Here is a 14,361-nt window from a genome sequence, read left to right on the forward strand (position 1 = left end):
GGGGGGATGAATAAAGGGAGCAAGTCAAGGCAACGGCAGAAAGGAGCGGGGGAAGAAGGAAGGAGGGCTTAGGGAAGCCACCTGGGAGGAAATGGGCCTTCGGTGAGGCTTTAAGCCCGGGCTCCTCAACTCCCAGAGAGAAACACTCCCGCAGCTTGAGATACCATTGATCAGTCGATATCAATCAATCAATCATATTTATTGAGCGCTTACTGTGTGCAGAGCACTGTAGCGCTTGGGAAGTACAAGTCGGCAACACATAGAGACAGTCCCTACCCAACAGCGGGCTCACAGTCTAGAAGGGGGATATAGAGAACAAAACCAAACATACTAACAAAATATAATAAATAGAATAGCTATGTACAAGTAAGATAAATAGAGTAATAAATATGTACAAACATATATACATATATACAGGTGCTGTGGGGAAGGGAAGGAGGAAAGATGGGGGAGATGGAGAGGGGGACAAGGGGGAGAGGAAGGAAGGGGCTCAGTCTGGAAAGGCCTCCTGGAGGAGGTGAGCTCTCAGTAGGGCCTTGAAGGGAGGAAGAGAGCTAGCTTGGCGGATGGGCAGAGGGAGGGCACTCCAGGCCAGGGCATTCCAGGCCAAGTCGATATGATCAACTTCTCTCCACACAGCCTGTCGTGTCAGGTCCCCACCACCCCCTACCCTAGGCCGAGAGGGACCCTCAGCATCCAGGCAGAACCGGGGGTCCCAGGGAGCTCAGTCCTCATTCCCCTCTAGACTGTATAAGCTTGTTGTGAGCTGGGAATGTGCCTGCTATATTGTTCTGTTGGGCTTTCCCAAGCGCTTAGTACAGTGCTGTGCACACAATAAGCTCTCAATAAATCCGATTGACTCAGTGCTGTGGAGGAGGGTAGATGGGTTTTGGCCTGAAGGTCTTAGGGGGTGGGGGGACGGGGTGAAGGCGGGAGGAGTGAGGAAGGCAGAATCCCCCGGTGGCCCAAGTGATCTGCAGATGGGGCCCAGCCTGCCCCTCCCCCTCCTCCCCCTCCCTTGAAGGGATACTCCAGGTTGCTGCCGCCATCCAAAGCCCTCCCTCCCACCACCACCCACCCCGCCCCGTTCCCTACTCGGTTCCTGGCCTTAGGCGGCAGTGGGTCTTCCCTCCCCGGAGCACCGGGGCACCGGATGGGGCGGCCCTTCCGAGGGTTAGAGAGTGGCACCTGAGGGCCAGCCTGCACTTAGTACAGTGCTCTGCACACAGTAAGCGCTCAATAAATACATTGAATGAATGAATGAATGAACCCCCACCAGGAGCATCAGGGGGTGCCCTCGAGGGCTCTCCATTATTTGGGGCTGTGCACACACCTCTGCTTCCCACATTGACGCTCCCTCCTCCCTACGCCTCCCTCCCCAGCATCTCTCCCGCCTCCCTCCAATCCCCCCCACAGTGACCCTCTCTTCTCCCTCTGCCTCCCCCACAACAATGCTCCCTCCACCCTTTGCCTCCTCCAAAACAGGGCTCCCTCCTCCCCTTGCCTCCCCGAAATTGGCTTCCCTTCCTCCTTGCTCTCTCCCTCCTCTCTCTACCTCCCCTTCAGTGACGCTCCCTCCTCCTCCTGCCTCCCCCAGGATGCTCCCTCCTCCCTGTGCTCTCTCCCCCGCCCCCCACCCTGCCGACAGCATCTCTCCCTCCTCCCTGCACTTCCCCAAAACCATGGTCCCTCTTTCCTGTGCTCCCTCCTCCCCCCTTTCCAACAATACTCCCCAGGCCTGCTGCCATCGCCGCCATTCCCCTCCCTCCTTCCCCGTCCCCACCCCCAGCTGAGCCGTGTCCCATTTATGCCCACAGCCACCATCTCGGCCTCGCAGCTGTCGCTCACAGACGCTCGGGACAAGGCCCTGAGGCGCCTGGACCCGGGCATGATGCCCCTGCCGGACACGGCCACCGGCCTCGAATGGTCCAGTCTGGTCAATGCTGCTAAAGCCTACGAAGGTACGTTCCGCAGGGGCAGCGGCTCAGTGGTAAAGTGCAGAGGCTCATTTCCGGCCCTTCCCATCTTCCGGCCCAATGTGAGGACAGATGATTCCTCAGCGCACCTGCTTTGTGCAGAGCACTGCTCCGGCTGCCTACTCCGAAAGGGGCACTGTCCTGGGTGCCTACTGCTGGGGGAGGGTGCTGTGTTAGGGGTCCGCCGTGTGGGGACGAGGGCATTGTACTGGGTGCCTACTTTGGGAGGGGTTCTGGACTGGGCACCCATTGAGTGCCTTCACTGCCGGGAATTTCCGTATGCAGGGGTACTGTGCTGGGCACCTCCTGAGTGCTGAGCACTGTGCTGGAAGCCTGCTGCTGGAGAAGGGCACCGTGCTGGGCACCTGCTATGCTAAGCATCAGTGTGAGGGGTGCTACGCAGGCACCCGTTGAGTGGAGGGTACCGTTCTGGGAGTCTACTGTGAGGGAGTACAGGGCTGGCGTCTCCTGTGGCTGGGGCATTGCGCCTGGCATCTGCTGTGGCGGGGGCACTGTACCTAGCATCTGCTGTGGTGGGGGAATTGTGCCAGGCATGTCCTGTGGCAGTGGCACTGTGCTGGGCATCTGCCGTGCTGAGCATGTGTGAGGGGTGCTCTGCTGGGCGTCTGCTGGGGCAGGGGAACTGAGCTGGATGGCTGCTTGCGCTTGGGCATCTGCCATGAGGGGGGCAGTGCGCTGGGGCACTGAGAACATGCAGCAGAAGCAAAAGGCCCCGCCAGGCTGGAAGCCAGGCTGGGCTCCAGCTGTGCAGGGACGGGGGCACGCGTGCAGCCTGACTGAACCAGGCGGGGCCCGCTGCCTTGAAAATCCAGGAATCCCGTCCCTGCCCCAATGCCCGTGCCCCTCCCCTCCTCGCAGGGTTCCCCTCCACAGGGCGAGGCCCCGATTCTGCGTGCTTGCTGGGCTCCGCGGGGACGGACGGACGGACGGGTGGGTGGGTGCCGCAGCCCGGGGCCGCCGGCAAATCACGGGCGGCGCAGGCGCCAGCTGGGAGTGGGCCCAGGGCGCCGAGACTCATCAATCACATCTCTGCCTCGGCTTAGCCCGCCCGGAGAGCCCGGCCCTCCGCCCCCCACCCGCCGCTCCCCTGCCTGTCCCGGTCACACCCCGGGGTTCGGGGTCACTAAAATTAGCGCTCAGTGAACTATCGCTACTAGCAGCAGAGGGGCAACGGGGAGGCCAGTGGTTCACAGGTGTGTCCGAGCTGCCCCAGTGCAGGGAGAGTGGAATGCCCCAGCCCTGGCTCGGTGGGATGGTCGGGGACGGGGGCAGGGAGAGACGCGTTTGGCCTCTGCTCCCTCCCCCACAATGGACCAAGAGCAGGTGCTTGTTCCCCTCAGGTGACTTGGCAGCAGTGGCCAGGGTAGACCAGAGACTCCCCTCCCCTCAGCCCGTGAGCCCAGGGAGGCGATGGGGCCACTGGGCTTTCTTCCCCTTTCTGCAGTCTCTTCCCTCCCTGAACGCCCCGATATTGACCAACTTCCTTCCGGAGAAGCGGGCAGTGTGAAGGCCCCAGAATCCAGGATCTTGGACCGGTAGCCCCCGTTGTTGTGTGGGGCCCGGGCAGGGAGCAGCCCTCCTCCCCGCCCCCGAGAGTGAGCAACAACCCATTGGTTAACTCCCTTTAACCCCTCCACACCCCACTCCCGGCCCTCCTGGCTGCCCGGCAGAAGTGCCCATTCCCGTTTGGCGGAGACGGGGGGCGGGGGTCTGTCCAGACCTGCCTGGGCCGTCAGGCTCACCCATCCGGAAACCGCACCCGGCCTCCTCCGGGCAGACGTCAGGACGCGGGCGGGACTGGGGAGAGACGGGCACTCATCCCCGCAGAGAGAGCCAGGGCCCCATCCTCGTCCTGCCTGGCCCCTGCCTGGTACCGGGCCGCTCCGGGTGCAGGTAGGGGGGGATTTACATGTTGTGGGGGGTTCCTTGAGGGGCTGTGTGTTGTTGGCATCCTTCGTGTCTTGGCTGGATTCCAGAGCTTTTTCTGCTAACTGCCGAGGGAGAGAGAGAGAGTTGGAAGTGGGGGTGGGGGTTCAGGCCAGGGCTTCTCCCCAGCTCACCCGCCCCCCCTCAGGGAAGGACCCGGTGGGCCGGATGGAGCTGGACACAGAGGGCCAGGGAGGTAAGGTGTTGAATCCCAGGCTACCACACATGTGCAGCTCCTGGAAAAGGATTAGGGTCTGACGCCACCAGGCTCCCCCGAGGCTCTCTGGGGGAGCCTGAGGCCCGGAGGTGCCCGCACCTGCTGCCTAGGTGTGGATGGGCTCCCAAACCAGACGGTCTTGGCCCGGCGGTGTCCTGTGTGGTCACAGCCATTTCCATGCCCAGTCCGGCCCACTGAGACACCAGCCTGTCCATGGAGAGAAGCCATGAGGGGACTGTGTGACCCCTGCGGATGAGGCCTTTGGTCACCCCACCCAAGGACCCGAACAGAAGAGCCAGGTCTGGAATTGAGACCAGAGAGACCTGGGGAAAGAGGTGGCCTGTATCTGGGAGAACCAGTGGGTAGAGGTGGCCTGTGCCCAGGAGAGCTGGAGCAGGAGAGGTGGGGGGAGAGCTGGGCTGGATAAGGTCGGCTGGGCCCGGGAGAGCCAGGGAAGGGGACATAGGCTGTGTCCTGGGAGAGAGATGGGCCGTACTCACGAGAGCGGAGATTCTGGCTTCTGTGGGGGCGGGGGAGGGTGGCGGGATTCCCTTGGCGCCCCGGCCATGGGGTCAGGGCTTTCCCAGGAGTAGCCGGGTGCCCCTCTTGGGCACGGACAGACGATGCCAAGAACATTTCAGCTGATCGGTATTTGCCGGATCACGTGACCCTCCCTACCTTGGTGCCGGGCCAGTTTGCTCTGGGGCAGGAAGCTGGCTCACTAAGCCCAGAGGAGCGAGGCGGATGAGGGGAGGAAACTGCGGGGGTCCCTTCCCCACAGATTTTCTGTTAACACCAATTTGGATTGGTTCTCTTGCCTCCCCCAAGCGCTGTCACCTCAGTGGCCTCCCTCTGCCCTCACCGCACCCTGGCTGTTTGCCACGGTTGGCGTGCGGGGAGCCCGCTCGATCTCCCCATTTTACAGAGGAGGAAACCGAGGTCCAGAAAGCCTGAGTGGTCTGCGGTCACCCGGCAGGGACTCGATCCAGGTTCTCCTGACTCCCAGCTCTGGGCTCTGTCCACCAACCCACGCTTCCTAATAGAGCAGGCTAGATGAAGGACTCGCTTGGACGGTTTCAGGAGTTCACCTGCTGGGACCGGGTGACTGTGCTCTGGGGTCTTCTAAGCCAGCGGGGCAGGAGCACTGGTCAGGAGCACATGTGCACGCGCGCACACACATACATACACACGTGAGTATGTATGTGTGCACACGTGTGCCTTGGGAGAAAACAGGAAGCCCCCAAAGCGCTCCAGATGGACGAGTCCGGGAACATCCACCAGCCTCAAAGAACGGGATGTGGGCGGCAGTGAGTTGGCTGGGTGGTCCGGGGCCTCTCTCCCTGGATCGGGCCGGGCGCTGGTTTCCACACAGATGCGCAGACCCCGCAACTCCGGCCCTCAGGGGCGGCCGGAACCCCACAGAGATGGAAAGGGTGGCCAAGCGGCCGGGGCCGGGGTGGTGTGCCGGCTGAGGACTCCCCGTGGCCGGTGGAGTTTGCCCCCTGGGGTGTGGGCACCAGCCCCTCCTGGCTCAAGACCATCTCCTTGTCCCAGCTTGGTGCCTCCAATCAATCAATCATATTTATTGAGCGCTTACTGTGTGCAGAGCACTGTACTAAGCGCCTCCATGTAGCCCAGCAGCCAGGTGGAGGGTGCCAAGGGCTGGACCCTCAAGAGCAGGGTTCGGGGAGGGCGGCCCCAAGGGGAACCACCAGCCAGAAAAGTCTCCTCTCCAGAGGGCTAGCCACAGCCTGAGGTCTGCGCCGCTGCCCTGAGCTCTCCCCTCCAGCATCTCCTCGGGACTGAAGCCTCGGGGGCCGCAGCGCACCAACATTCGCGTGTTTCACGCTTGTGTCTGCACAACATTCAGTCATTCGTATTTATTGAGTGCTAACTATGTGCAGAGCAGTGTACTAAGGGCTTGGGGGAGTAAAATATAACAGTAAACAGACACATTCCCTGCCCACAATGAGCTCACAGTCTAGAGGTGTCTGGGGCATCCGGCTCCGGGTCCCGTGGGTTAGGGTCCGGGTCTGTGTGTCTATCTGCATGTGTCTGTCCATCCCCTGGGTGCCTTCTTTGGCCCAGGGCTTGGGTCTTTTTCCTCCTTGCCACCCCTGAAGGCCCCTGTGAGGCTCCAAGGGCCTGTATCGGGTATCGCTTCCACTCTGCCACCTGGCTCGGTGCCCCAGGATATTCTGGGATTCCGCCCCCCAACACCCGATCTCCTTGCCTTGCAGTGCAGAGAGCCGTGTCCCTGTTCTCACTCAACGAGCCCGGGCTGAGCCCCGACCTCCCGCCAGCCCACAGCCCCGTCCACGGGCTCCTGAGCCTGGAGAGGCCCCCGCCCACGCCCCGGACCACCCCCACCATGAGGTGAGTCTGGCTGGCTCCCACTTGGGGGTCCGGCCCCGTAGCCCATGCCTGCTCTCGCTCCAACCCTGAACTGGGCCCTGGGCCCCTCCCTCCCAGGACATGGAAGAACAGGAGACCCTTTGTCCTGACCCGCTGGGTCCCCTCCCGGAAAGGCCAGGCAAGTGGGCTGAGCTGCCCAGGTGGGAACGGACCTTGGCCGCCCCGACCTCTCTTCCAGGAAGCTCTAGCCATCATCATCAATCGTATTTATTGAGCACTTACTATGTGCAGAGCACTGTACTAAGCGCTTGGGAAGTACAAATTGGCAACATACCCCCCTGGGGCCCAGGCTGTGCCCATGATGGCAGCACTGGGATGGGGCACCCCGGGGGCTTCCGGGGGGTCCCATGGGTTGTTGGGCACCCACGGGCACCCCCCTCCCTCCAATTCAGAAACCCTGTCGAGCACATACCGGTCACACCCCCAACCCCTGCAGGCCCAAGCCCACGGTTCTCCCCGCCCTATGGGGCGAGGTGGCGACTTGGGCCCGGCCTCACACCTCCAGCACGGCGGGCCGGGCAGATCGGGGACTCGGGGTTCTGGATTATCCGGGCCAGGGGGCAGGAAACCGGCATGACGAGAGGAATGCCGAGTCAGCTGGCAGGCGGCTTGGCTGAATGCCGTCCCAGCGGGGCAGGCCCTGTGGTGGGGATGGCCGAGCAGGCGGGCGGGCCGCCTGGCCATCTGCCCGGTGGGCCAGCGAGCTCTGCACAAAGACGGACATCTAGTGGAGAAAGGGGACCACGGTTGGCTCCGGAGGAGGAGGAGAGAAGGGGGATTCCCGGGGATCCCTGTGGCTCCTCCCCACACCAGCCTGACCCATCTCTCTGCCCTCCACTCCACCAACCCCCAGTGGTGTGGACAGCATCCTGGTTGGAAATCTCCACTCTGAACCTCTCTCCGTCTCTGGGACTGAGAAACTGCCGGGCCACTTTCTGCCGGGCTGAGGGTGGCTCCCAGAGATAGGGGCGAGGCCCAGGGATGCCCCGCTGGTCCCCAAGAAGTGGACGGGCTGGTGGGCACCCCCAGCCTGGGAGAGAGGGCTCTTGCAGTTGCCTCCCGGTCATCCTCCTGTGGGAGGATACTTACCGAGAGAGACACCGGGGCCCAAAGAGGGTGAGGCACTAGCCGGAGGCCACACAGCACTCGATGGCCAAACCGGAACCAGAAGCGGGGAGGGCCCTGCTCGGACCGGCTTTTCACGCCAGCCCAGGGTAAGGCTGCTGGGATTTGGGACTGGGTGGTTCACTGACCTCCCTGACTCCCGTCTCTCCCCACTCCAGTCCATACTTCACTCTACCACCCGGACCATTTTTCTAAAAAAAGTTCAATCCCTGTCTCCCCATTCAGGAACTTCCGGTGGCTGCCCATACACCTCCACATTGAAGAGAAACTCGTTACCTCCCTAACTCACCTTGCTGTTTTTCTACCACAACCCAGCCCGCACACTTTGCTCCTCTAATGCCAACCTACTCACTGTACCTCAGTCTCATCTCTCTTATTGCCAACCCCTTGCCCACACCCTCCTTTTGACCTGGAATTCCCTCTCCCTCCATATACGACAGACCACCACTCTCACCAAGTCATTAAAATCACACCTCCTCCAAGAAGCCTTCCCCAGTTAAGCCTTGGTATCTCCCCTACTCCATCTCCTTTCTGTGTCACCTATGCATGTTCACATCTGTCTCCCCGCCTTGACTGACAGCTCTTTGTGGACAGAAAACGTGTCTCCCAGCTCTGTCAACGTGTCTCTCCCGAGCACTTAGTACAGTGCCCTGCACATAGTTTGCGCTCAACGTATATCATTGATTGATTCATACTTATCATCATCGGTTGTATTTACTGAGTGCCTACTGTGTGCTCAGTGCTTGGGCGAGTACTCTAGAGTTAGAAGGCCCCAGTGTCTCCCTGAAGGAGCTTACAGTCTAAGCAGAGAGATGGGCACTTCAAAAATTTAGAGAGCAGGGGAGTAATTGAGTATATAGGATGTGATCATGGGGGCTGTGGCAGTGGAAGGCTTAGGTCCACACAAGGGGCTCTTGTTCCCCTCGGTCCCTCTGGGTCTGGCCGTCCGGCTTCTCGAATTCTCCCTGGCCTGCCCGGACCGGCCCCACGGGCTCTGGGTGGAGACCCCAATGGGGCTGGTCACCGCCAGTCTGGAGTGGCCTCTCTGTCCTTCCTAACCCCCAGGGCCCCTATTTCGTGCCCCCAGCCACATTGCCTCTCGGTCTCTGCCCGTCCTGGGGTCCAAAGCTATGCCGGTGGGCCTATCCTTCGGGTCTCTGGGTGGGCACCAGAGCCACGGTTAGGAGAGTGGGGGGCTGGGTTTCCCCGGCCTCCGACGGTCCCGGCCCAGGTCCGGAGGCGCCTTTCCTCTCCCCACCGGGAAGCCCGAAGCGTCGTCAGGATCCGGGCCACTGGCTGGTCGGAGCCTGTCTTTTCCTGGCCGGCTGCCTCATGCGGCCCCGGCCGCCATCTCCCTCGGGGCTGACCGTGCCCTGCCTTTCCCCACCCCCGTCTTTCAGTGAGGAACCGCCCGTGGACCTAACCGGGAAGGTGTACCAGCTGGAGGTGATGCTGAAGCAGCTCCACAATGACCTCCAGAAGGTGAGTGCCCACGGCTCTGTCCCGCCTCGCCCGGAGGGGTCGGCCGGGGTCCCGGTCCCCCGGTGACCGCTCCTCCCCCGCGGGCGTACCCCCCTCTCCCCAGGAGAAGCAGGATAAGGTGGTGCTCCAGGCCGAGGTAGCCAATCTGAGGCAGAACAACCAGCGGCTGCAGGAGGAGTCGCAGACGGCCACGGAGCAGCTGCGCAAGTTTGCCCAGATTTTCTCCAGCGCTGTGGAGAAGAAGGAGCTTTGAGGGCGGCCGGGCAGCCACGCTCAGACGCTGCACCCAGCTCCAACCCCCCCACGGCCCCCACTTGTCCTTCTCTCGGCCTGGGGAAGGGCCAGGCCGCTGCCCGTCCCAGCCAGCTCTGTAGCTCACGGACTCAGAAGAGCCGCAGCCTGGGCCGGGGCCGAGGTCTGGGGCCTGCACCATATGGGAGAGATCACCCAGGGCGGGGGACCTCTTCCCCCCTCGTCCCCACACCGCCCTTCTCATAGCTTCCCGTGGCTGTGTGAGTGTGTGTATGTGTGTGTGAGTGAGTGAGTGATGAGGTCTGCGTCCCCCACAGTCGATCGGGGTCACCCCCCAGCCCCCACATCGATACATTCCACTGCACGGTCAGCTCTCCTGTCCCGCGGCCCGACACGTCAGGCGGAGGTGAGGAAGCTGGGGGCGGAAAGGCCGAGGTCGGGGCAGTGGCGAGCCCGTGGCCGGCACGCAGACAGAGGGTTGGCGAGGGACCAAATGGGGAGTTCCTTCCCCTTGTGCTTCCTACCCGAGGTGGGGGTCTGCCGCTGTCCCGGATCCCCCACCCCCACAGGACACCCTCGGTTGGGGCAGGGTCGCTGTGGCATCTCAGCGCCTTGATCCCCGAAGCCTGGCTTCTAGGGGCTGGAAAAGGCGGAGGTGCAGCCATCCCGCAGTGGGGGCCGGGCAGTGGGACCGTGCCGCTTTCTCCCTCCCCCCGGGTCCACGTCAAGGGCTATTGCTGCCCTGAGGGGCTCCCCCGGGCTTCAGTCGCCCCCGCCGCCTCATCGACTCCTCCCCAGAACCCAGGCTCGGCCTGCGGGAAACGGGAAACGGCCATAGAGCCGTGTAAATGTTCTTTATAAAACAGGATATTTGTATAAACGGCACCGTTTGTAATCTTTTCTACGGCTCCTAGAGCCAGCACAGAGCCCGGATCCCGAGCAGGATGGACCCACCGCCCCGGTCGACCCACCGGAGCGGGGACGGGGGCAGGGGGGCACAGGGAATTCCAGGAAGGTTTTGTTCCTTTGACCTTTTTTTGGGGGGGCGGGGGGGGTGACTATATTGTCTCTACCCGGGCCCGGGCCCCGGCCACTCCCCTCCGCCAGTGCGGGGGCAGCACCGGAGGGCCGGACCGGGCCGCAGAGCCGGTGGGGCGGCACGTTCGATTCTCAAAAGGCAATAAGAAAGGTTTGCAGGGGGCTCGTACCTTGCAGGCTGAACCCGGTACTATGCTGTTAACTTAGGAAAATAGGTTGATTATTTCTTTAAAAATATATTATATAAATATTTATTTTTTCACGCAAGGCAGCCACCGAACACCGTGAGGTGGCCGGCTGTGGATGTCCTGATGCTAGGCGGAGGGCGGGGAGCGGGTAGGGAGGGGGACGTGGGACGGACGGGTGGCCCCGGCCCCTGCCTGCTGTCCGGACCAATTTGGTGTCCCCGCTGTTGACGGCGGGAGGAGTCCGAGGGAGAAGCCCCGCTGGCCGTGCCCCGCCACATTCCCGCGGGGGCTCGGCCCAGCCAGCTGGCGTGGGGAATCTGCCCCGTTCCTCTGGCACTGACAGACCTTGTGGACTTTTTCTCCGCGAAGAGGTGGAGTCTCATCTCCTCTGCCAGGGTGCCCTGCCCTGTGCCCACACGCACAGAGTTGCCGGAGACCAGGCCCCATGCCACCCTCGGGGTGGACAGCAACTCTCCCCCCGTCCCTCCCACTCCCCTCCATCCGGGCCAGCCGATCGGGCCACGGGGCCCAGCTTCCAGTGGCCCAGTCCGGGCTCCTCCGTTACTCCCGGAGGGGACCGCTCCTGGGAACGCTGCTGGGTCTCTAGGCTGGGCCCTTTTCCCAAAACCCCAACCCCTGGACCTCTAGTCCCCACTGGTACAGTGGAGACGGGTGGCCGAGGGTCGGATGAGCCAAACCTGCCCTTCCGCTCATTTTCCCCGAGGAAACAATCTCTCTCTCTCTGTCTCTCTCTCTCTCTCTGCCTGCCCCCATGGCAGATCCCCGTCGAATCCGCCTGAGAAGTGATCGTGTCCATTGACTCGTGTAAATGATGGGTTTCATTATTATTTTATAAGAATCTTTACAGATCAGATCTGTCTCTCTAATTTGCGTTGGGTTTTGCCTCGGGTGGCTCACGGCCGCCCCTTTGGACGACGGCTTCGTTATTTTCCCCCGGGCTCGAGTGTCCAGGCATGTACACGGGGAGGGGTTTCGGAGGAAATAAACGTTTCGTAGAAATGGCTGCGCGTGGCTGGCTTCCCTGGAGCGGGAGGGCCGGGGGCTGTGGCAGGCCCCGGGTGGGGAGGAGCATCCCCATCCCCCCGCAGCTTCCAGCCGGCACATTTTTCCTAACAGGATTGGCAACCGCGGCCTGGAGGACCCTAGCCCCCTTGTCTGTCTCCGTCGGCTCACGATGGCTGCCACTCCGAGGCGTGAGGGCAGGGAGGCCAAGACACTCGCATTTGCTGCCACCTGGCCCTTCCCACCCGAGAAATGGTCCGGGGTTGGGAGGCGGGCAGAGAGGAGGGTGGTCTGGCCTCCAACCAGAATGCCAACCCAAAGTGATTCCCCGGGGATTGAAATGGATACTTCCAGGGAGCGTCTCCACTGCCAGCCAAGGTCTGAGTCTGCTCTCCTGGCGGGGCTGGCTTCGGGAGAGGTGCGACCCCTTAGAGAAAATGAGTGACAGGGCAGGTGTCCCCAAGGTGACCCCTTAGAGGGACTCTTTCTCGAGTTATTCTCAGAATCCTCAGCTCTGAAGGGTCAGGGCCATCCTGCCTTCGCCCCTTCTTCCAGCCAGCCACGGACAACTGTGCGGGACAGAGATGCTCCCTCGAACCTGTCACCTTCCCTGCCCGCTGCTTCAACTTAGCCGGGGATGGGTTTCCTCCGGTCTCGCTCGAACCCTTCCCGCTGCAGTTTTGGCCCGGTAGCCAAAGCAGCGCGGCTCAGTGGAAAGAGCACAGGCTTTGGAGTCCGAGGTCATGGGTTCGAATGCCTACTCTGCTACATGTCTGCTGTGTGACCTTGGGCAAGTCACTTGGCTTCTCTGAGCCTCAGTTACCTCATCTGTAAAATGGGGATGAAGACTGTGAGCCCCACGTGGGACAACTTGATCACCTTGTATCCAGAACAGCGCTCTGCACGTAGTAAGCGCTTAATAAATGCCATTATTATTATTATTATAGCGGGATGGCCCAGCCAAAGAAGGCAGGGGGTGGGGTGGGCGGCCCCTCTCCTACCCCAAGCTCCATGGAGGACGCATCCCCCCGTGGGCCTGGCACCCGGGCCCAGGCCGGAGCCCCTCCGACTCGCTGTCCCTGCCCTTTCTGCCCCTCCCAGGGAAGCGACCCTGTCCCAGCGTGGCTGGGTCCCCTGGGGACGGAGGAGGGGGTGGAGGGGAAGGGCAGCTTGGGGACGGGGGGGAGGTGATGTTTTACTAAAAGAAGGTGTAAAGGATGCAGGAGCAGCAGCAAGCAAGCTGTTCTCACCTTCTGGAGCTGGCTCGGGGGGCTGTGAAATTCACCGGGACTTTCAACACCCTGCCGGCTCCCTCCCCTCCCCTTCTCCCGACTCTTTGTGCCCGGGCACCTCGCCCTCTCTCGCTCCGCGTGCCCCCTGCCCCGCGGGGGGGGGGGGTGTAGTAGATGCCCCCTGCCTTCCCCCCTGCCCCTCGGGTGCCTCCAGGCTGCGTTGGGGAGGTAGATTGGAGGCGGGGGTGATGCCAGGCGGTGCCCGGAGGCAGGCTCCCTTCCTGCTCTCGGGCGGAGGGGGCAAGGGGGGCGTCAGCTGCGCCAGGGAAAGAGGGTCGAAGCCCTGGGGACCGGGTTAGAGACCCTCCCCGCGGGCCCCCTCGCCTTGCCTCCCCCTCCCGATTTCTTCCCTTCACTCCCCTTCCCCTGCCGCCCCTTCCCCAGCCTCCCGCGCAGCAGCAGCCGGTTGCCAAGGCGACCACAGCTGGTCGGGGGAGGAGCCGGAGCCCCCCACCATCACCCGGTCCCCCCCCAAACCAGGCCCACCGGGCCGAGCCAAGGGGGCGAGTGGGGCAGCGACGGCCGAGGCGGGAGGCCCCGGCATGGGGAAGCCCCCAGACCCTCCCTGTTGCCAGGCAGGCATCGAAGCAGCGTGGCTCAGTGGAAAGAGCCCGGGCTTTGGAGTCAGAGGTCGTGGGTTCGAATCCCAGCCCCTCCACGTGGCTGCTGCGTGACCTTGGGCAAGTCACTTCGCTTCTCTGAGCCTCAGTTCCCTCCTCTGTGAAAATGGGGATTAAGACTGTGAGCCCTACGTGGGACCACTTGATCACAGTGTATCCCCCCCAGCGCTTAGAACGGTGCTTCGCACATAGTAGGCGCTTAACAAACGCCATCACTACCGACTTGCGGGGTCCCCTGTGCCGGGAGGGGCGGGCGCGGGAAGGAGCGGGCCAGGCCGGGGCTGGGTCTCTGCCCACGTTTAATACACAGACCAAGTCAATCCACGGACGAGGCAGGCAACAGAAAGGACACGCTGTACATGGGGGCGCAGGTGGGAGAGGAGGAGGGGGCCTGGGCCCCCCCTCTCCCCCCCCCCCACGCGGCCCCGGGATGGGGGGAGGGGGGCTTTCTCCTCCGCCGTCCCGTCTTCCCTCTGAACCCGAACGGTAAAACACGAACAACCACGAGAAACGGCCCCCGGGGGCACGGGAGAGGGGGAGGGGGCGGGCCCTGCGCCCCCCCCTTCCCCCCGGGGCAGGGGCAGGGGGGAGATAAGAAACCCGGTGTGGGCGCCGGCTGTGTGCTTCTCGGTCAGGGGCGGGGCGGCGCGGGGAACCGAATTTTAAAAACGTGGATCACATCATGCAATGCCCACGGCGGGCACCGTGCCCGCCGGCCCCACCCCCGGGCGCGGAGGAGGGGAGGGGAGGGGAGGGGGACGGGGGTGGGGGGCGTGACGCCAGCGA

At 62.9% G+C, this 14,361-nt stretch overlaps 1 protein-coding gene across 4 annotated transcripts in view; it reads left to right on the top strand.

Moving 5' to 3' along the window:
- Positions 1 to 10,420, top strand: part of SIPA1L3 (signal induced proliferation associated 1 like 3) — a 116,440-nt gene extending 106,020 nt beyond the window's left edge. For all 4 annotated transcript variants that reach the window (XM_038767098.1, XM_038767099.1, XM_038767100.1 and 1 more), the window contains exons 19-22: positions 1,818 to 1,961; positions 6,381 to 6,516; positions 9,081 to 9,162; positions 9,266 to 10,420. In XM_038767098.1, the coding sequence (XP_038623026.1) occupies positions 1,818 to 1,961; positions 6,381 to 6,516; positions 9,081 to 9,162; positions 9,266 to 9,415 (512 nt within the window). In that variant the 3' untranslated portion in view covers positions 9,416 to 10,420. The remainder of the gene's footprint in view (positions 1 to 1,817; positions 1,962 to 6,380; positions 6,517 to 9,080; positions 9,163 to 9,265) is intronic.
- Positions 10,421 to 14,361: the final 3,941 nt, after the last annotated feature.

Source organism: Tachyglossus aculeatus, chromosome 26 (genome assembly GCF_015852505.1).
Source record: "Tachyglossus aculeatus isolate mTacAcu1 chromosome 26, mTacAcu1.pri, whole genome shotgun sequence".
Lineage (NCBI taxonomy): Eukaryota > Metazoa > Chordata > Mammalia > Monotremata > Tachyglossidae > Tachyglossus > Tachyglossus aculeatus.